The 22,200-nt window shown below is 47.5% G+C and overlaps 1 protein-coding gene across 3 annotated transcripts in view; it reads left to right on the top strand.

Annotated features, from left to right (window-relative positions):
- Window positions 1–7,980: 7,980 nt before the first annotated feature.
- Clcn7 (chloride voltage-gated channel 7) overlaps window positions 7,981–22,200 on the top strand; it is a 25,210-nt gene continuing 10,990 nt past the window's right edge. The window contains exons 1-11 of one of the 3 annotated variants that reach the window (XM_075941519.1): window positions 7,981–8,207; window positions 15,192–15,230; window positions 16,688–16,759; window positions 16,882–16,947; window positions 17,422–17,554; window positions 17,905–18,014; window positions 18,909–18,989; window positions 20,489–20,551; window positions 20,655–20,738; window positions 21,645–21,738; window positions 22,023–22,087. In XM_075941519.1, coding sequence (XP_075797634.1) covers window positions 8,070–8,207; window positions 15,192–15,230; window positions 16,688–16,759; window positions 16,882–16,947; window positions 17,422–17,554; window positions 17,905–18,014; window positions 18,909–18,989; window positions 20,489–20,551; window positions 20,655–20,738; window positions 21,645–21,738; window positions 22,023–22,087 — 945 coding nt within the window. In that variant the 5' untranslated portion in view covers window positions 7,981–8,069. Of the gene's footprint in view, window positions 8,208–15,161; window positions 15,231–16,687; window positions 16,760–16,881; window positions 16,948–17,421; window positions 17,555–17,904; window positions 18,015–18,908; window positions 18,990–20,488; window positions 20,552–20,654; window positions 20,739–21,644; window positions 21,739–22,022; window positions 22,088–22,200 lie in introns of all 3 variants that reach the window. The other 2 variants (XM_075941518.1, XM_075941520.1) reach the window with 2 other exon arrangements.

Raw genomic sequence — 22,200 nt, 5'->3', positions numbered from 1 at the left:
AGTTCCAGGGATTCCAATGCCTTTCTGTGGCCTCTGTGGACACCAGCACACGTGATGTGCATATACATACACACAGGCACTCATACACATAAAATAAAAATATATCTGTTTTTGAAACACGGTTTGACAATTAAAAACAGGCATTTGTACTTTCATTTTTGGTGTGCTTTTGAAAAATTACCTTTATGACACTGAAAAACACCCAGAGAAGACTCAAAATCAAGATCCTCAAGTCAAGAGTCCATTGTTATAGACAGGAAAACAGGCGGAGGGACACAGAGAGGCCCACTGAGCCTGGGGACAGGGCTGGTCCTCAGAATGCACCCCCTCCTTAAAAACAAAGGATTTATTTTATTTTGAATCATGTATATATTTCTATCTATGTGGATCTATGTGAGTACATGCTGTGTGGACCACAGAGGCCAGAGCTCTTTTGAGGATGGAGTTGAAATTGTTTATGAGCAACCGCTTGTGGGTGTTGGAAAGAGAACTTCAGGCCTCTAAAAGAGCAGTAAGTTCTCTTGACTCTTGACCACTGAACTATCTCTCTAGCCCCCTCCCCTTCTTCTGTTCTCCTTCCTTCACAGGAATGTTGAATCTAACGGAATCTTTCTGGACCCCGTTGTACTCTAAGATGCTAGCAACTCGGCAGCCACCAGAAGTCAACAGGGACGGTGGCCATCAAGTTTGCCATCTAATAAAAGTGAGGATTAACTGTAGGAGTAAACAAAGAGAAGGCATGCTTTAGGAAAAAAAATATTTAAAAGTGAGAAATTAAGAAAAAATGGAAGCTGGGCAGTGGCGACACACACCTTTAATCCCAGCTCTTGGGAGGCAAAGGCAGGTGGATCTCTGTGAGTTCAAGGTCAGCCTGGTCTACAGAGTGAGTTCCAGAACAGATACCCTGTCTCAAAAATAACTGAGATGGGGGGTGGGATGAAAGAAATTCCTAAAAGAAGGAAAAATCATTGGGTTCTTTTGTATATGGAGTTTATAAAGGGCTATGGCAGGAATGGGACAAAGGCTGAGGTAAGCTCTATGAGACTGGCCAGTTCTCCAGGTGCATTAGCGTCTGAGCTGCTGAGCAGGCTGCCATGCTCGGTTAATTCCCCTTACCTGGCCATGAATATGAGCTGGGCGTGTGCTGCGTATCAGATTAGTTATGGTTGAACTTCTTTCCATTTCTGGCCCTGACTATTTCTTTTTCTTCCTTCCTTCCTTCCTTCCTTCCTTCCTTCCTTCCTTCCTTCCTTCCTTCCTTTCTTTTTTTAAAGATTTATTTATTTATCCTATACACAGTGTTCTGTCTGCATGTGTCCCTGCACGCCAGAAGAGGGCACCAGATCTCATTACAGATGGTTGTGAGCCACCATGTGGTTGCTGGGAACTGAACTCAGGACCTCTGGAAGATCAGCCTTCAGAAGATGCTCTTAACCTCGGAGCCATTTCTCCAGCCCCCTGACTTTTTCTTAGTTGTTGACTTGGACCATCTGAGAGCTGTAATTCACTTGGCCAGCTTGCTATCTGGCCTTGTAGCTGTCCAAGTGCTGCTAATTGTACTGAGCTCTCTGAATTCTCAAGAAATAGCTGCCGTTGTTCTTAACTATTTGTAGTTTAACTTGTGGTCTAGGAAATGGTCTGAGGTTTCTCTCCTGCTGTGTGTAGAGGCTTTGTTAGATGTTCTCTGTTACAATTAGTTATATGAGGAGCAAGAATATATGAAAGGGCGATACTGCTTTATAAACATTTATAAACAAGCTGGAGGTGGGGGAGCCAGCCCGTCCTCAGTGACCCAGAGCCTGGTCCCTCTTCTTATCTCAGCAGATCGGTAATCTTTTCTTTCTTTTGTTCTCTTTTTCTTTTCTTTTTTTAATATTTATTTATTCATTATGTATACAGTTAGCCAGAAGAGGATACCAGACTTCATTACAGATGGTTGTGAGCCACCATGTGGTTGCTGGGAATTGAACTCAGGACCTTTGGAAGAGCAGGCAATGCTCTTATCCGCTGAGCCATCTCTCCAGCCCTTTCGTTCTCTTTTTCTTCCTTCCTTCCTTTCATTCTTTCTTTTTTAGACAGGGTCTCATTATGTAGCTCTGGTTGTCCTGGAACTTACTCTGCAGACCAGGCTTGGTGTGGGAAGTCCTTCTGTATATGTGTTGTCTTTATTGGTTAATGAATAAAGAAGCAGCTTTGGCCTGTGATAGGACAGAATAGAGCTAGGTGGGAAAACTAAAGTGAATGTTGGGAGAAAGTAGGCAGGATAAGTGAGAAGCTATGTAGCCGCCACAGGAGACAGATGCCTCTCCTGGAGCCCGCTAAAACTTTGCCGGTAGGCCACGATTAATGGAGATGGGTTAGTTTAGGATATAACAGCTAGCTAGAAATGCATGTAAGCTATTGGCCAAACAGTGTTGCAAATAATATAGTTTCTAGCCGGGCGGTGGTGGCGCACGCCTTTAATCCCAGCACTCGGGAGGCAGAGGCAGGCGGATCTCTGTGAGTTCGAGGCCAGCCTGGTCTACAAGAGCTAGTTCCAGGACAGGAACCAAAAGCTACGGAGAAACCCTGTCTCGAAAAATAAATAAAAAAATAATATAGTTTCTGTATGATTATTTCAGGTCTGAGCATCCTGGAAGGAATGAACAGCCTCCAACAACACAGGCTGATCTCAAACTCACAGCGATCCACCTGCCTCTGCCTCTGGGATTTAAAGGCATGCACCACTATATCCGGCACCAGTTTAGTTATTGCCTGCCTATTTTCATTTTTGCAGTGTTTCAGGCCTTGCCACTTCAACACAATCTTTCTTTTAACCTCAGTGCTCATTCTCACTGCAACTTGTGAGCGTCTTGCAGTTTTCACCATGTGCCCCTTTCTGCCTACAGAAAGCTACCTCCTGCATCATTGGTTTGGACGTCTGTTTGTGAAAGAGTATCACTGTATAATCTGGGTCGGTATCAAACTTGCTACCCTCCCATCTCACCTCAGTTTTTCAGATGCTGGGATTACTGACACATGCCACCACATCCCTTTTCCATTTCAAAAGTAAAACGGGGGTCTGGAGAGAAGGCTCAGAGATTAAGAACACTGGCTGCTCTTCTAGAGAACCTGGGTTTGGTTCCCAGAACACACATGGCAGCTCACAACCATCTGTCATTCCAGTTTGGGAGGATCTGATGCCCCTTTCTGGCTTCCACAGGTACTAGGCACACACATGGTGTACATAGATGCAAGCAAAATACTCACACACATAGATTTTTCTAAAAATTCAAAAGCAAGAAAGCAGATTAGTGGTGACACATACCCAGTGTTAATCAAACCATATACCCAAGGCCTCCCGCACTCTATGCACGGTAACCTCTGTTCTGCAGAGGTTCCGTTTCCATCTGGTCACCTTGTCATCCAGGGGGAGGCAGATGGCAGTATGCAGCGCCCTCCCCACTTGCGCTGCCATGGGAACAGGGCTCTAAATCAGCCCTTTGTCTTTGACCGGCTCTCATGTAGCCCAGGCTGGGCTTGAATTCACTGTGTAGCGAGGATGACCCTGGACTCCTGGCCCTCCTTCCTCCATCTCTGGTGCTGGAATCACAGGCGTTTCCCAGAAGCAAGCCATGCACGCTAGGCAAGCACTTCACCAACTGAGCCACATCCCAGCCCCCTGCATGAGCCTCCTAACAGCATCTTTCCAACCTCTTGGTGTGCTCAGGGCTCTAGGTCTCCAGCTAAAATCAGCGTCCTAGGCCGCCTGTTCCTGAGTCAGAGCCAGGCTGGATTGTAGAACTGGAAACTCCCGTGGACACCTCATGTGTGATCTTGAATCACCCACTGCCTTTTGCTTCCTCAAGGACCTGAGCTTTTGGTCTCAAGCACATCCAGTTGAGAACCCCTCTTCCTCAAACCTCCTTTCTTTGCCTCTCTTGACACATTCTGAAACTTTTTTTTTTTTGCTTCATTTCATTCTGGCTTTGAGGAGAGTGGGGAGCAGCAGCTTCCTTCCAGAAAGAGCCACGATCTAGTGATTGTTGAAGGGACAACATGGTCCCTTGTATTGCTGTTCTTTCTGTTCAAGACCCCTAGCAGCAAGTAGGAGTTTGAACCTCCAATGGTTTCATTACAAATCTCATATGTCAGACTAGAATAACTGGAGGTAACCAGACACACAGAGGCTCAGAGCAGAGCAAAACAGAACACTGAAGAACATCATTTCTATAACTCTTCCCAGCTTGCAGGTGCTTGAAATGGCCTAGGGGAACTGAGATAGCACACTGCAGACCTCGGGACTTACTTTAGCAGACTGCAGAGTGGGCTGCTGCATCCAAGAGACGCTGTGGGGCCAAAAGGGACTCCAGGTAGGCAGAACGCTTTAGATGGGGTCAGTTAGCAGTGCTGGAGGCAGTACAGCAGGACCCCAAGGACAGATAGAGATCTGGAACAGGCAGTCATAGGAAGTCTGTTAGATTTGGAAACCTGACAGTCTGAGCATATCGGTGACTCAGCCTCCCAGTAAGGTCAGCAAAAGTCACCTGTACCTTTGAACCATGAGACCCACTCTTTCTAATGCCACTAGATTCGTACTTTATCTGTATCCATTGCATTGTTACAATCCTGGTCCTGGAAAGAGTCAGTCCCAACGAGAAGCCTTTGGTTCTCCCTTACTCCACTTGTCCACCCCTGTCCATTTCTCCTCTTACAAGGACTAGGGTGGGTTCAACGATGGAGCACTTGCCTGAAGTGTGTAAGGTCTTGAGTTTAATTTTAGTATACAAAACGTTAGTAAAAATAGAATAAGTTGAAGGCCCTGGTCTGTCTGGAGCTGTGAGGATTGTACCACCTTGGCAGCAAGGGTTATGGAGATCATCTACCCTCCCAGGTGTGACCCAGGACTTTTCACGTCCCCTCCTCCATTCTCACTGTGCCCCACACCTCTGCTCTGCTTAGTCCTCTGCCCGTCCTTTCCTTTCCCATACCCTATCATACAGCAAGACCCAAGCCTGTGCATTCAGTTCAACTGACAGCTTGTTGAGCTTTTACTGTGTGTCAAGAATAAGGAAACCAAGCCAGGCGGTGGTGGCGCACGCCTTTAATCCCAGCACTCAGGAGGCAGAGGCAGGCGGATCTCTGGGAGTTCGAGGTCAGCTAGTTCCGGGATAGGCACCAAAGCTACAGAGAAACCCTGTCTCAAAAAAACAAAAAACAAAAACAAAAACAAAAACAAAAAAAAAGAATAAGGAAATCAGGCGGTGGTGGAAGACAGGCTCACGCCTTTAGTACCAGCACTCGGGAGGCAGAGGCAGGTATGTCTCTGTGCGCTAGTTCCAGGACAGACAAGGCTACATAGAGAAACCCTGTCTTTAAGGAAGGAAGGAAGGAAGGAAGGAAGGAAGGAAGGAAGGAAGGAAGGAAGGAAGGAAGGAAGGAAGGAAGGAAGAGTGGTCCCTGACCCTGAAGAGCCAGGGAAGAGGGGATTTCTTGCCTTTGAACCTCTAAGCAGATAGCTGTCTGTCTAGATGCAAAGAAATTGTAATCAAAGTTGGGTTGTTTTTTGTTTGTTTGTTTGTTTGTTTTTGATTTTTCAAGACAGGTTTCTCTGTGTAGCCTTGGCTGTCCTGGAACTCACTCTGTAGTCCATGCTGGCCTCAAACTCAGCAATCTGTCTGCTTCTGTCTCCCAAGTGCTGGGATTAAAGGAGTGCACCACCATTGCCTGGTTTCTGAACAAAGTTTTGAAGGTAAGCAGATTTAAGTTCAAGATTGAACACCAATGACCTTAGTAGTTAGACAAGCCATCTTCATTTTCCAACCTCTGTGCCCAGCAGTACAAAAGAGGGTCATAATATCCTTGTCACCATCCTGAAAAGTGACAAAGTCTAGGTGCATCAATGATAAAAATACACCTTGTTGGAAGGAATCTTGTTTTTGGTATTACACACACACACATACTCACACACACATGCACACACACTCACTTACTTGCAGAGTAATTGTGGGGAAAATCAGAACCCCATTTGACTTCCTTCCTCTTATTCTGGGTTTAGTTTTGGTTTTACTTCAAATTATGTGAAGAGAAGGAGGTTTCCTGTAATCCTCCCACCCTCAGAAGTTAAGGAAAAATTTAAACTTTCTTGATTTGGAAATTTCCAAGCCCCCAGAAAGTTGCAAGGTAATATATTTTATCTGTAAATATACATATATATCCAAACTCTTTGGGGTTTTTTTTGTTGTTTTTTTGTTTTTTCGAGACAGGGTTTCTCTGTAGCTTTGGAGCCTGTCCTGGAACTCCCTTTGTAGACCAGGCTGGCCTCAAACTCACAGAGATCCACCTGCCTCTGCCTCCCGAGTGCTGGGATTACAGGTGTGCGCCACCACCGCCTGGCCCAAACTCTTTAACTTTCTTAGTACATGATTTTTATTGTCATTTGAAAGTCTGATCAGGGCTGGAGAGATGGCTCAGGGGTTAAGAGCACTGGCTGCTCTTTCAGAGGACCCGGGTTCAATTTCCAGAACCCACATGGCAGCTCAGAACTGTATGACTCCAGTTCCAAGGGATCTGGCATCTTCACACAGACATACATGGAGGTAAAACACCAATGCACATAAAGTAAAAATAAAATAAATTATAAAAAAGGAAATGCCACCTACATAAAATGCTAGTGTTACATGGAGGAAGGATAGTGTCGCTTGGAGGATGAAGATGAAGAACTTCTGAAAATATTTCATGCAGATGTCAAAGAAATCACTAGACTATTTTAAGGACTAAAATAAAAATAACACACACACACACAAAGAAAAGAAAATCTGAATCGGCTGGACAGAAGTGTTGTCTGCCTTTAATCCAGCACTTGGGAGGCAGAGACAGAGAAAGTTGCAGGACAGCCAGACAGCCAGGAATACACAGAGAAACCAGGTCTCAAAAGAGAGAGAGAGAGAGAGAGAAGAAAAAAGAAAGAAAAAACAAAAAGAAAGTATGAATTGTATTTTAGTTACTTTTTATAGAGCTCTTGCACTGTTGCCCATGCTAACTCCAGTCTTTTCAATATTTTAAAAAATAATTATTTTTATTTTGCATACATTGGTGTCTTGCCTGTATGTATGTCTGTGTGAGGGTGTTGGAGCCTAGTTTCATTACAGACAGGTGTGACCTGCCATGTGGGTGGCGGCGGGAATTGAACCTGGGTACTCTGGAAGAGCAGTCAACACTCTTAACCGCTGAACCATCACCACAGCCCTCTCCAATATTTCTCTGTTAAATGTAGCTTTCACATTGCACCTATTTGCTTCATTAGTGGACACTTTCTTCTTTCCCCTTCTACCATTCTTTGTAAAGCAACTTCCGGGACACTGCCGAGAAATTAACATTGCACCGTCTTCCTTCCTTCTCTGTCGAGTGCCACCCATGATGATTACTGTTAGTTCCGAGTTCCTGAAGTTGCAGCATCAAATCCCAATTCTCGTCCTTACATATTCAGGCTATATCTCCTAAGAACAACTTTACTGATAGAACACCGATACCAAGAGTTCACTTGGTAAACTCAACCTTGCTAAAATACTGTTGCCTAAATCAACCTATGACAAGGCAACGGCACACGCACGCGCTGTCTTAGTCTCTTCGGAGGACAGAACTTTCCGTGTCTGAAATGTCGGGTCTCAAAGCCTTTCCCTGGAATTACAGCAATGATGCTGCTCTTCCAGGCTGGTAGCACAGAAGACACGTGAAGCCAACTTGGTTAAGAGGGTCGATACCAGAACCCTTACAGTTAGTTTCTTTTTTTCCACATCATCTTTCTTCAGGGACTGGGCGTGCATCTCAGGATAGTCTCAGGCTAGTTCTTCTCTGGAGTCTGGGTCACAGACCACTGAAAACACTGAAACTCTTCTTGAGGGGGTCCAGCCTGGGTTGCAAGGACCAGCGAACCACAACTCCCAGGAGACACTGCGCTCGCCAACCTCTCGGGCCACCATCGTCGGTCACGTGGGCACCAATGGCGGATCACGTGAGTCCCAAGTGCGAGTCACGGGAACGCTGCCGGTCGGCCGGCTGTTCTAGTTGAGTTTGGTCCTCAGTGGGCCATGGCCAACGTCTCTAAGAAGGTATCTTGGTCCGGCCGAGACCGCGATGATGAGGAGACAGCGCCGCTGCTTCGAAGGACGGGGCAGCCTGACGAGGAGACGCCGCTGCTGAACGGGGCCGGACCGGCCGCGCGCCAGGTGAGGCCCGCGGGCCGGAGATGTGGCCTCTGGGTTCGCTGCGCGGTCCTCAGTGCACCGGAGGGGCCCGGGGGAAGGCCACGGCTTTCTCCTCTGTTATTCCTTTGAATCCCGGAAGACCTTGATTTTTGACAGTTTCGCACCCATTGCACTCATTACCCTCCTTTCTTTCCCTCGGAACCCCTTCTTCCAGTCTAGTCCCAGAGAAATGATTGCCCTCTCCTCCAATAATCAGTCATCGTCATTAGCTTTTCAGCCAGAGCGCCTAGGACTTCTTAAATTGTTTTGGTTTTTTAAATTTTACTCTCCGTGATGAGGGTCGAGGCCAGGCTTTACACATACTAAGCAAACGTACGACCTCTGATCTGCTCCCCAGCCCTTGGCTTTTCAGGACAGGGTCTCAATGGTGTAGCCCAGGCTGGCTATGAATTCATGATCCTGCCCCATTTTCTCAGGCACTTGGAAGATCTGTACTGCACGGCTGGCAGCTTTCACAGTTGAAATTGCAGAATTACGCGTTCAGTGAAAGTGTCAGTCTCCTTTTTCACAGGAGTAATTCCAGACGTTTGGGACAGAAATGCAATAACGAGGATTTCCACACATTTTCTCTCACTACCTGATTGATTTTGAATTTGGAGTGTGCAGCCGGACGTGATAATTAACAAGTCAGAGGCCAGAGTGTGCTCATTACCCAAAACACAGTTCATGCTTTTAAATGCTTCCTGTTTGAAAGGGTTACTAGTTTGCTTATTTGCATGCCTTTGGCTCTCCGCCTGGGTGCATTGTATTAATTTTGAGTCTGGTATTTATGTGAATCTCTTGATGTTAGTCTGTTTTATTACCGTCCTTGACCATTCTCCTGATTTTAGAGCTGTCTGACAAACACTCCTACCATTTTCAAGGCTAGGAAGAACACAAGATCAGAATTTATATATATATTTTTTTGAGCGTGGCTTTGGGACAGGAAAACCCCACCTCTGCTGAGGTTTTTCTAGGCCCTTGAAGGTACATCAGACAATGAAAGTCAGTTCCTTGTTGCTGGGAAGCAACTCTGTTGCCTTTGAAGTGACATCTGCTTGCAAATCTGGTCTGCGGCCCGCAGCAATCAAAGCAGCTGCAGTAAAACTGCAGGGCTGTGGCAGAGCGACTTAAGGTGTTTCTGGGAGGTGTGGTTTGTTATCCCTGTTGTAAAGAAAGTAACACTGGGGGCCTAAGAGTGTTTGCTGCTCTTGTGGAAGACCTAAGTTCAGGTTCCAGCACCCAGGTCCAGTGGCTCAACTATCTGTAACTCTCTCTCCAGGGATCTGACCACCCTCTTCTCTCCAGGCCTCTACCTGTATAACATTCTCATTCATATTCTCTCTCTCTCTCTCTCTCTCTCTCTCTCTCTCTCTCTCTCTCTCTCTCTCTCCAAACAGAAAGAAACCTTAAATTGGTTTTAGGAAAGGAAAAGAGATTGGAAACTAATACAAGCTGAGTTTAGATTTCGCAGGATGGGATGGTTGTAGGTTTTGACCAAAGAGTTGGTTTCTTTTGAAAGAATGAGTTGATCTTTTCCCCTAAATACCATTATAACTTTTAAATCTGCAGTTAATACAATTTATTGGAGCCGAGTGGTGGTGGCACACATCTTTAATTCCAGCACTTTGAGAGGCAGAAGCAGGTAGATCTCAGTGGGGTTCAAGGCCAGCCTGGTCTACAAAGCGAGTTCCAGGACAACCAGGACTGTTATACAGAGAAACCCTGTCTCAAAAGAAGAAAAAAAAAGCCAACAATTGATTGGTTGGTGTCACCCAACTTTTAAAAAGTAATTATGGGTTGTGAGGTCTGTGTGCAGGTCTCTGAGGTGCACTAAGACAGCTTCCTTCCCTCTGGAAACAGGCCCAGCTCCGTGCTGATTCTGTGTGGGGGCCCTATAGTATAGGTGCAAAGAGCACTTTTGTGTTTTGTGCCCTATATGAATAGTGCAAGGTCCCCAGACAAGCTCAGGACCAAGAGAGTATATGATCACAATGCTACAATAGTTTGGAGTATGGCGCAGGGTGTGGAAGTCCTGTTCAGCCATATGAGTTGATTTCAAGTTTGGCTTAGGTCTAAAGGGTTCCAGTGCCCTGCTTAGGCGGGTTGAATAGACACTGGCTACAGGTTGGGAACCCTCTGCAGTGGGCACTAGAGCAGCCAGAATTTCAGGAGGATCTGAGGCCTGCTTGTGCCAGTTTTCTCATCTGTAAAAGTTAATGAATGTATAACACTGAGCAAGCCTATTAGAAAACTGGCTCTCTCCAGGCGGTGGTGGCGCATGCCTTTAATCTCTGTGAGTTCGAGGCCAGCCTAGTCAACAAGAGTTAGTTCCAGGACAGGCTTCAAACTTCAAAGCCACAGAGAAACCTTGTCTCAAAAAAACAAAACAAAATAGAAAACAGGCACTCAATAGATACTAATCACTACCAGCAAGGGTCTGGAGACATAGAATGCTTGCCTAGCATCAGTGCAGCCCTGGGTTCAGTCTCCCGGCACCACATAAAACTGGGTGTGGTAACAAATAGCTATAATCCCAGTGTGCAAGTGGTGAAGGCAGGAGGATCAAAAGTTGAAAGATCAGTGATTGGTTGATTGATTGAATGGTTTTTCGAGACAGGGTTTCTCTGTGTAGCTTTGATGCCTGTCATAGTACTCGCTCTGTAGACAAGGCTGGCCTTGAACTCACAACTTTCTAGGTGCTGGGATAAAAGGCTTACACCGACACCACCTGAAAAGTTAGTGATTTTGAAGCTGTCCTGAACTAGATGAGAGGCTGTCTCAAAACAAAACAAACAAGCTTCCCCTATACACAAAAACCCTATCAGACTAAAGGAAACCTGCCTTTGCACCTGACGCTTGTCTGTGCCCCTCTTCAGCTGAATGACATTTTGGTGCTGCTGTACTTAGGGAAAGTCTGTTCTGGATAATAGGCAGGCTCATAGTTAGAATGAAGTGTCCCGATACTGCACCCAGAGTCTTTGTGAGGTAGGCTGGAGTCAGGACCCTTTTAAAATAAGGGGGACAGTGGGGTGAGTCTGAGCACTGAACTTGATCTACCTCCTGGCTCTCTGGGGTTTGTTACAGCATCTCCAGGGTTCGGTGGTGGCATTGTTGCCACCTCAGCTAGTCAGAAGCAGGCCAAGCAATAAGGTAGTTGCTATAGGTAGGACAGGGTGGGGCCCTGTTTAAAGCCCAGGCCCTGCAGGACTACCTGGAGGCCAAAGCTTTGGTCTTTTTCTTAGGTGTGGGGTGATAGTGGACTAGGGAGAGGGTGAGGTCAGCCTGAGAGTCATGGTCATGTGTGTGAGCAATGGGAAGTAGAGTATTCTGTGAGGCCGATCCTAGAGCAAATGGTGGTGGTGAGGAAGCAGTCTATGTTTGCAGTCTCTTTAAATGCAGGGCATTTTTACAGGCTCTTTCTGGAAATTGCCACCAGAGAAATCCCCTCTCTCAGCAGAGGAGGGACCTCAGGTGAGTGTGGGTCTGTGTTCTGCCCTGACAACTTGGCACCACAGACCATAGTCTAAGGGTGCTTTGGGAGAAGACAGGAGACCTGGAGCTATTGGAGAGCTTCGGGGGAGGGTCCTCTGATTGTCCCTAGTGGCGCCCTTGGGTCTTGCTATCTTCTGGGGAAAGCTGTTGGTTCTTCGTCTTAGGAATTTCACTTCCTCACTCAGCTTATAAGCAAGCCTCAACCCAGCAGGTGTAGAGAACTGAAGGACAGGGTCCTGCCGACCTGCAGGCAGCCATATAGCATCATATCCACTGCAAGCCTGTCCTATAACCCATTCCTCTCTGCTTTGGGCTGATCTGCTTGCTGTAGACCCTTTGTCACATTCGTGCTGCTGTATAGCCTTTTTTTAATGTTCCCCCACAGCAGCAGTTGGACTTTCTTAGCATTAGAGCTTGGCATCTGGCAGCTGCTCATGGAGGTGGGAATGTGGGCAGTATGTCCAGTGAACAGTTTTTTAAAAAAATGAAGTTTTAGACGCTGGCACACACCTTTAATCCCAGCACCCAGGAGACAGAGGCAGATGGATCTCTGAGTTTAAGGCCAGCCTGGTCTACATAATGAGTTCCCGGTCAGCCAGGGCTATGTAGAGATCCTGTCTCAAGAAAGTGTTAAAAATGTAAAAAATAGAGCCAGGGCCGAGTGGTGGTGGCACACATCTTTAATCCCTGCACTCGGGAAACATGCAGGTGGATCTCTGTGAGTTTGGTCCGCCTTCCTCTGTCTCCCAAGTGCTAGGATTAAAGATGTGTGCCACTACCGCCCAGCAATTTTTTTTATATGTGGGGTCAGAGTATCAATATAGTGTATAAGTCAGAGTTTAAGTGTCTCAGAGTGGTCCTAAACTCTCTGTGTAGTCGAGGCCCGTTTTGAAATTTTTTTTACATTTATTCATTTTTGTATGTATGTGTGTCTGCACATATATGCCATGATGGATGTGTGGAAATCGGGATAACTTAGAGGATTCCTTCCTCCACAGTATAGATTCAGGGAATTGAATTCAGGTCCTCAGGCTCTGGAGAGATTCCTTTATCCACTAGGCCCAGGCTTTTCATTTTTGATCCTCCTCCCTCAGCCTCTGAGTATCTAGCATTACACGTTACAGTTATGCCACCACCTGTCTGGTATATTCTTTTTCTTTGCTTTTTTGTGGGGGGTTCAGGAGGGATGTCGGTTTTTTGTTTTTTTGAAACAGGGTTTCTCTCTAGCCCTGGCTGTCCTGGAGCTCACTCTGTAGACCAAATTGACCTCAAGTCACAGAGATCCGCCTATCTGCTTCTTGAGTGCTGAGATTAAAAGTGTGCACTGCCACCACCCAGCTCCTGTGTGGTATATCCTTCCTTCCTTCTTTCCTTCCTTCCTTCCTTCCTTCCTTCCTTCCTTCCTTCCTTCCTTCCTTCCTCTCTCTTTCTTTCAATTTATTTATTTATAGTGTTCTGTCTGTGTGTTTGCCTGCAGGCCAGAAGAGGCACCAGGTCTCATTATCGATAGTTGTGAGCCATCATGTGGTTGCTGGAAACTGAACTCAAGACCTCTGGAAGAGCAGCCAGTCCCATCTCTCCAGCCCCTGGTCTGGTATATTCTTAAAGTTGGGCAATTAGTCTCTAGAACTTTTTCATTTTGTAGAACTGAAACTGCCTAGAGTTTTCTTCCTCCTTTGACCCCTGGCCACCACCTCTTGTTCTCTGTCCTTATGGATGTAACCATACTATGGAGACTGACCTCAAACAACTTTGCAATTGAGGATGACCTTGGATTTTTGGGGGATGAGGAGGAAGCAGAGACAGAATATCACCACATGGCTCTGGCTGGCCTGGAACATACTGTTTAGCCCAGACTGTTACATGTCTGTGTGTGTACTGCATGCATGCCTGGTCAGCTCAGAGCTTTGCTCTTGTCACCTTTTTGTATGTGTGAGTGATTTGTAATTTTCTGTTTTCTGCCTGTCAGCCATCCTCACTCAAGTGCGAGGATTTGCGTTTATGTTCTGTTTTGAAAGTTACCTTTTTAGTCTTTTGGTGTGGGGGAATTTTTGTTTTATGTAACTTTGAAATAATTATAGATTTCTAGAAGTTGCAAAACTGTCCCGAGCAGGCCTGAGTTCTCATCCAGTTCCTTCTAGGGTGGTGTGTTGAGTAATTGTAGTTCAGTACTAGAGCCCTGAGTTTGCCAGTTGTGCAGTGTGTCTGGATCCGGGGAACCTGTCGTTCCACTTCCTTAGTCCTGCTCAACTCTCAGCCCTTTGCAGCACTTCCCCACAAAGGAGGACCATGCACCTGTGCCCCTCCCCAGTCTGTGGATTGTTCTGCTGTGGCACATTTCTGTCAGCCTTCGTCTGATTTGGGGTTCTGCTTGCTGCTGCCTTATCATAAATTTGGGCCGCTGCTCACCAAGTCTGGGGTCGAGGTTATGTAAGCAAGTACTGTCATGCTACCCATAGCCGGCACCTCTCCCATCATCCTCTGGAACTGCTGGGGTTTCATTTCTTAGGCCTTGTGTGTCTGACTCTTCAGACCCGTGCTTGTAGTGGAACGATCGTTGATGGCCTTTGGCTTGCCTAGCTCGTCAGTGATAGGTAAAACAGACTGGCCACCTGCCTCTGCTGTGCCCCTCAGCCCCTGCTTCACCGTCCTTGTGTTTTCTGCCTGGTCACTCAGCGCTTCAGGACGTTTCTCCGAGGAGGAGAATAGGGTTCATAGTGAGCGACATTCCAAGAGTCCTTATGGGCTCAGGCCTGGTACAATTCCTGTCACATACACCTCGTCTACAGGTTGACTGGGAGGCAGTGACAGCACTGAAACTCCTTGAGAAGGGTTCATTCTGTGCAGCAGTTTCCTTTCTGGGCCAGCACTGTGGCCAACAGACTATGGAGCTTACTTGCCTTTTCCCTGAGTTTAGCAGTTTAGGGCACTGTTGGTCCCAAAACTTTTATTTATTTATTTTTGGATTTTTCGAGACAGGGTTTCTCTGTAGCTTTTTGGTTCCTGTCCTGGAACTAGCTCTTGTAGACCAGGCTGGCCTCGAACTCACAGAGATCGGCCTGCCTCTGCCTCCTGAGAGCTGGGATTAAAGGCATGCGCCACTACCGCCTGGCCCCAAAACTTTTTAAAAATGTTTTATTTTATGTGTATTGCAATTTTGCCTGCATGTGTATATCTATATGAAGGTCATATCCCCTGGAACTGGAGTTACAGACAGTTGTGAGCTCCCTTGTGGGTGCTGGGAATTGAACCCAAGTCCTCTGGAAGAGCACCCAGTGCTCTTAACCAGTGAGTCATCTCTCCAGTCCCCTAAATGTGTATCCCAGACTGGACTTAAACTTGTGATCCTCCTGTTTGCGCATCCTTCACGTGAGGGTGGGAATAGGAATGAGTGGTACCCTCCCTTACGTGGTGCCCTCATGGCCTCTCTTCTGTTTTTAGTCTCATTCTGCACTTTTCTGCATTGGACAGATGAACAACGTGGAACTGGACGATGAGCTTCTGGACCCAGTGAGTGGTGTGATGTTCCCTGCTCCCACTAAGCTGACCTTAGTGAAGGAAAGTGGCAGGGTCACGTGGTTAGCAGCTAGCATCTCCCAGAGACAGCATCTCCCAGAGACAGCATACAGGGTGTAGATATGGTCCCTGAGGCCATGAAAGTGTGAAGAGGTGGGCAGAAGCACTGTGTGAAGGAGACCGTGGAGCACAGAGACTTTGGGCAGGAGTGAGCTTAGAGTTGGTGTTCAGGTGAGATGGATCTCTGAGGGATTAGGAGCCCTTGGGGATGAAGAGCAGCCATTTCCTCTGATCTTGGGATGGATTCTGGCACCCCAAAACAAGTTCTTCAGGGACTAGGAGGGCATAGTGCTCTTATAGAGGACCAGAGTTCAGATCCCAACATTGATGTCAGGTAGCCCACAACTGCCTGTATTTCCAGCTCCTGGGATCCAGCACCCTCTTTTGGCCTCCATAAGTACCTGTGCTCACATGTACATGGCTACACATGTGCATACAGATAATAAAAAATACATCTTGAAAAAACAAACATGGGAATGTTTCCTGAGCCACTGCCTCCCCTGGAACTCGCTTGTCTTTGGTGCTGTCTGCTGCAGTTCTGCTTGTCCCTAAGAGCAGTGGTGCAGAGTGTTCTTGGCATGCCTGTGAGTGTTGGTGTCCTAGAGGCAGAGCATTGGATCCCCGGAGCAGGAGTTACAGGCTAGTCTAAGCCGTATGATGTGGATACCCAGAAACCAAACTTGGGTTTCTTCTGCTAGAGCAAACACTCTGATCATCCTCTGAGCCCTATTTTAGCTTCTTTAGTGCTTTTGTTGTTCTTTTAGACTTGGGATAGAACCTAAAGTCGTGTGTCTACTAGGCAAGCACTGTGTCTCCCAGCTGACTCCTTTCTTGTTGTTATTCCCTTGTTTGTCTTGCTACAGAACCCAAGTTGACCTTGAATTGGTGCTAGGATTGTAGGTGTGCTCCACCACACTCAGCTTTGTTGAGTGTTTATAAGATGGTCTGTGGTCTGGCAGTCGTGGCGCACACCTTTAATCATAAGGGGGGCAGAGGCAGGCAGATCTCTGAGTTCAAGGCCAATCTGGTCTACAGAGTGAGATCTAATACAACCAGAGCTACACAGAGAAACCCAATTTTAACTCCCTCCCCCATCCCACCCCACCCCAAAAAGTAGGATGGTCTGTGGACCTCTGTCCTGACATAGCACATCGGTTGATTTTTAGGATGTTAAACTAACTTTGTACTCCTGAAATAAACCTATGGTGTTTGCAGGGTCCCATTGGAGGATTTTTATGTCCATATCTCAGGGGATGTTTTTTTTGTAGGTTTCTTGTGACTTCCCAGCCTTGGTGTCAGATAATACTGAACTATGGGATTTGAGACTTAGCCCCTTTTCTTCACCTTGTTCCTATTCTTAAAGAGCATGGGACTCCTTTTTTCTTCCACAGGAAGTGGACCCTCCTCACACCTTCCCCAAGGAGATTCCACACAACGAGAAGCTCCTCTCCCTCAAGTATGAGGTGGGCTCCCCATCCTCCCTCTTGAGCCCTGCCCTTTCCAGCCCTCTTCCCTGTTGCCTGGCTCCACTTGTACTCTGGTCCCTGGTCCAGTAATCAAGTACCTTGTGCCCTGGTCTGTGCAGAGCCTGGACTATGACAATAGTGAAAACCAGCTCTTCCTGGAAGAGGAGAGACGGATCAACCACACGGTGAGGAGGCAGGGCTCGTGGCTTGTTGGCATGGGTGCTGGGTGCTGGCATGTAGGGCCAGGCAATATCCCTGTTCCACCCCCTCCCCAAACCTCTGGGTTCTACTGCCAACGCTTTCATGTTTTGGATATGGAGGATGGGGCTCTGAACATGTGACACCTGGCCCCAGATATTGGAAATTTCGAGGAAAGACTATAGTCATCATGGTCAATAAAGCTCTTTTGCAGATGGCATACAGTGTCTGTAATGTTAGCAGCTAGTTGTGAATTTGTAGGGAATGTTGCTTACCTCCATGTGTCTTCCTGTGGCCCTCAGTCGTCAGTGAAACATTGACTGGAGGCTGTTGTTAGCAGATTTGGGCTGAAAGCTGGACTTTGTACTGTGTGTGGTAGCAGCCCATGAATTTGCCAGCACAGCAGGTGCCTAGCTGCAGTGCCCACCTTTGAGTGCACCATGTTTCCCACCCCTATCTAGGCTTTCCGGACAGTGGAGATCAAGCGCTGGGTTATCTGTGCCCTCATTGGAATCCTCACAGGCCTGGTAGCCTGCTTCATTGACATCGTAGTGGAGAACCTGGCAGGCCTCAAGTACAGAGTCATCAAGGACAGTATCCTCCAGAGGCGCTCGTCATGGGCCACAATGGGTGGGGGTTCATTAGCAGAATCCAAGCATGTGCCTTCACAGGCAGACAGTGAAGAACAGAGTGGGCCTGGCTCTGTAGAGACTACCCCCTACCATGCATGCACACAGCTTAATGTAAGGGTTGGCTGTGTCATAGTCAGGCTGTGCGGGTCTCCGAGTTGTCTACTTAGCACCATGGCCTGCTAGCTAGGCAGTAGTTGTGCTGGCCCAGGTCATGAGATGATCTGGGCCAGGTAGACTGGTCATAGTAGTGAGACAAGCAGGGCAGGTGTGTGCTCCAGAAGTGCAGAGTGCCTGTCCTTGACAATCCCTGAGACATCGACAAGTTCACAGAGAAGGGCGGCCTGTCCTTCTCCCTCCTGCTGTGGGCCACACTGAACTCTGCCTTCGTGCTCGTGGGATCCGTGATTGTGGCCTTCATAGAGGTAAAGCCCTGTGTGCAGGAGACTGGTTACCCTAGATCCAGAGTGGGCACAGGTCTCAGTGAATGGATGGCCCCTCTAGCTTACCCACCGTGGGCCCGGTTAGCTTGTGAGGATGGAGGCTTTCTGCCAGGGAGAACCCCAGTGTGAAACAGATGGGAAATATTCAGTCAGAGCGGAATACACACTGGGGCTTCCTCAGCTTGATTCCCAGTGCTATCACATATTTAACCCAACAGTATAACCCTCGCCCCATCTCCTGACTCTCCAGTTCATACCCAGACCACAGGTGTACCATAACACTTACCCCATAGTCACATACACCTACATCTTTCATGGCCTTCACGTAGCTGACAGTGAGGTATTCTAGACCTGCAAGTTCTCAAGAGTTTGGGTAACTCATGTCAGTATCCAAGCAGAGGGGACAGCAGGACCATTCCCCAGGGAGATTGTACTCCCATCCCACAGATAGCCCCTCCAAAACACATCTTTATCCCAAGGCTTCCAAGAGTCCTCCCTTCTCCAGGTTCCTCTATTCCTTTTTGTGTGGTGATAAGGAATAGACAACATCCAGAACCTTCTATGTGGATCTAGAGCAGCTGTCCATATATAAGAAGTTCTAGTTCCTGCTTGGTACATGATGAGTGTTTTGTCCATAATGGAGTATTTCCCTCACCTAGCACACTGGGGAATACAGGACCACCAGACTCTACCCTTGGCCCTTTACACATGCCCACCAGGGTTTTTTTCAGGGGTCTCTCCATTCTGGTCTGAAGTAGGGAGGGACCTCTACTTCCTGACATGAAGCCCTTCTCCACACCTGCTTCCCATGTTTCCTGTGGTTGTGGAAGCTGATCCCCTTACTCTACCTGCTCAGTGCCCCCTCTGTCTTTCCAGCCAGTTGCTGCTGGCAGCGGAATCCCCCAGATCAAGTGCTTCCTCAATGGGGTGAAGATCCCCCATGTAGTGCGGCTCAAGGTAAGCTGTAACTGCAGTGATCCAGGGCAGGGCGTAGGATTTCTTTTATTTTTTATTTATTTGTTTATTTATTTATTTATTTTGCTTGTTTGTTTGTTTCTGTTTTGTTTTTCAAGACAGGATTTCTTTCTAACTTTGGGGCCTGTCCTAAAACTAGCTTTGTAGACCAGGCTGGCCTTGAACTCACAGAGGTCCACTTGCCTCTGCCTCCCAAGTGCTGGGATTAAAGGTGTGTGCCACTACTGCCCGCCAAGAATTTCTGCTGGCTTGATTAAGTCTGTCTTTGCTTGACCCTCCACACATGGCATAAACTGTGTGTACACGATGGCAGATTATACCTCTAAAAGTGGCAAAAACTGGTCTTTGTCTGCAGTAAGTAGTGCAGGAATATGAACGCTAAGGGCTGTGTTCCCTGAGTATATCAGAGCCAGAGGGGCTAAGCTAGGGTAGGAGAGAGCCTGCCTTTCATTCCCTATTTTCAAAATTTTCTCTCATACTTGTAATGTGTAATACTAATAGCATCCCAATGCCAGAGACTGGGCAGTTGTCAACACAGTCTACTTATTACTGGTTTTAGCATGACCAGCCTTTCTGCCTTGAGTCTGGCCAGATACTGCCTTCTGTCACTGTCTCAAAAGGCAGGTGAGCATTGGCCACCTTTGATGTATTCCCTTGCCTGATATGCCATGACCTCCCTGGGTATTCCCCGGCCTGGTGCTCCATAGCCAGGGAAAGGCAGTATGGTCACACTCTGGAAAGCAAGAGACCTGTGTTGCTACTCTGCCATAGCATAGAGTAGACGTGATGCTTCTGGGCACAGAACTGACTTGTTACCCATAGTAAACTTTGTGGAACACTCTGGAATGTTTTGCTAAATACCTTTGGCTACCAGATTAGGCTTAGGAGACTTCCTCAGAACCTGCATTAAATATGTTATCCTTCCCAATAGCCCCCTCCTTCCCATACCAGAGATCATGTATCAGGGGAGAGATGTATATAATTTGTTTTTTGTTTTGTTTTGTTTTTGTTAATGGGCCCAGATGACAGAGTTAGCTTTCTTCTCACCCATGACTGCCCTGAGCACCCACCAGACTCATGCAGTTCAGGGGAGTCACAGTCCCTCAGCTCCAGCCTTCATGGTTCCTGGACTGATAGGGGGAGGAATGCTGGGGTGTTCATGGAGTGGGTGCTAAAATCTCCAGAGAGCCATCCTGTCAGTCCCAGCTAGTGATTGTCTCCAAGATAAAGCTGTGTTGGGCCTAGTGCAGAGGCACAGTCATAGGGCAAGGTTGAGCCCCTCCCTCGGGACCCCTTAGGGATATCAACACTAGATCCCCCAAGGAGGTGTGGAACAGGAGCCCTGGGTGCTGTCCTGCGTTTGTGGTACGGACGATTGATGAATGTGTATTCTCAGCAGCAGTGCGGCTTTTCTTGAGCTCTTGGGACTCAGGCATGTGTCCAGCATGTTTATTCAAACTCTGCATCTTCCTTGTTTCCAGACGCTGGTGATCAAGGTGTCCGGTGTGATTCTATCTGTGGTAGGGGGACTGGCTGTGGGAAAGGTAAGAACAGAATGAGTGGTATTGGTTCCTCCTGAGTCTGAGATTCTTTGGGAGCACGCCCATGCATGGCCTCTGAGTACTACTGATTGCTTTGTGCTCCTAGGAAGGGCCAATGATCCACTCGGGTTCAGTGATCGCTGCTGGAATTTCACAGGGAAGGTCGACATCGCTCAAGCGAGATTTCAAGGTGAGTCCTTCCATGCACACATGTGGACTAATGATTCATAGATGTGTCTCAGCTGGTCTCCTGTCCACGCAGTCTTCATCCAGACCTCTAGATCTCCGTTAACATCTACTTCCTGTCCCTATCTCTGACTCTTAAGGACAGCCTGGTCTACTCCCAGTCCAGGTGGTTACAGACCATGTGGCCTCGCTATTGTCAGTCCCTAGGACTCTGGCATTATATGCTAGTGTGATTCTGTTGGAAAGAATCTATAGCCCTGACCAGCTTCACAGAGGGACAGTCACTTGAGGAAGGTCAGAGCTTAAATGGCTACTCAGGTGCACGGTACAGTTTTGTCATGTTTCTCACTGTTACCATCAATAAGGTGAGCAATTACACTAAACTCCTGTGTTGATGAGTCTATAGCTGCCTTTTGAAACAGTCACTCTGTATAGCCCAGGCTGGCCTTGAACTTAGGATTCTGTCTCAAGGCTTCTGAGAGCTGAGGTGCCAAAGATGCACCACCAAACCTGGCTGAGCAATCCTTTTGAAAATCAAGAATAAGTTTAGATTTTTCCACCGATTGGATTTTCTCCAGTTACTAAGGTAGAGCTGGAACAAGGAGCTCATAGACTTGTGGAGAAGTTGGGTCACTGTCACAAATGGAATCTTGTACTTATGTTCTCAGCTGTGGGTACATGGGCACCCCCAGCTCTCCTGTTTTCTTCAGTATCTGTAATATTGCTCTCCGAATCCAGTAGCTGCTGCTGTGATTATAATGATGTGATTATTAGAAAATGGCCTTCTGCCTGATTATCTAGAAAAAGCGCTCTCTGCCTCTTCCATCTCTTCTTTGGTCCCTTGGTGGGACATGTTTCCAGCTTCCCTTCCTGTGAACCTCCTTCAGTACCCTCTGTCTTTCTCTTTCAGATCTTTGAGTACTTCCGCAGAGACACAGAGAAGCGGGACTTTGTCTCAGCTGGAGCTGCAGCTGGAGTGTCTGCTGCATTTGGAGCCCCTGTGGGTAAGGAGGGGCCAGTCCCACCTCATCTCTGGCTATGCCCTTTGGTGCTTCGTGGTTGGCCAGGCTGGGGAAGCAGGGCCTTTTTGTAGGCATGGTCCTGATGTTTGTTGACAAGTGCCAGGTGGGAGTTTAGGCAGGGTCTGACAGCCACCAGCTGTGGCCTGATACCACCTAGCAGCTTCTCTGTGTCATGTCTTAATTCCTGGGGCCTCTGTTGGGCGTTGGCAATGGGCAGGCTGCCTTTCGGCCTGGATGGCACTTTAGTCCTGCCACTTGCCTTCTAGGTGGGGTCCTGTTCAGTCTGGAGGAAGGCGCCTCTTTCTGGAATCAGTTCCTGACGTGGAGAATTGTAAGTGCATGAGGAAGGCGCCCCGGCCAGGGCGGCCACACTCTGCCTCTCTCTCCCTCGAGGACTCTCCATAGTCAGTCCATCCTTTTGCATTGTAGAATCCGCCAATGGGT

This window comes from Microtus pennsylvanicus, chromosome 11 (assembly GCF_037038515.1).
Source record: "Microtus pennsylvanicus isolate mMicPen1 chromosome 11, mMicPen1.hap1, whole genome shotgun sequence".
In the NCBI taxonomy this organism is placed as follows: Eukaryota; Metazoa; Chordata; class Mammalia; order Rodentia; family Cricetidae; genus Microtus; species Microtus pennsylvanicus.
Note: the sequence above shows the minus strand (reverse complement) of the source record. Positions and strands in the feature narration are given on the sequence as shown.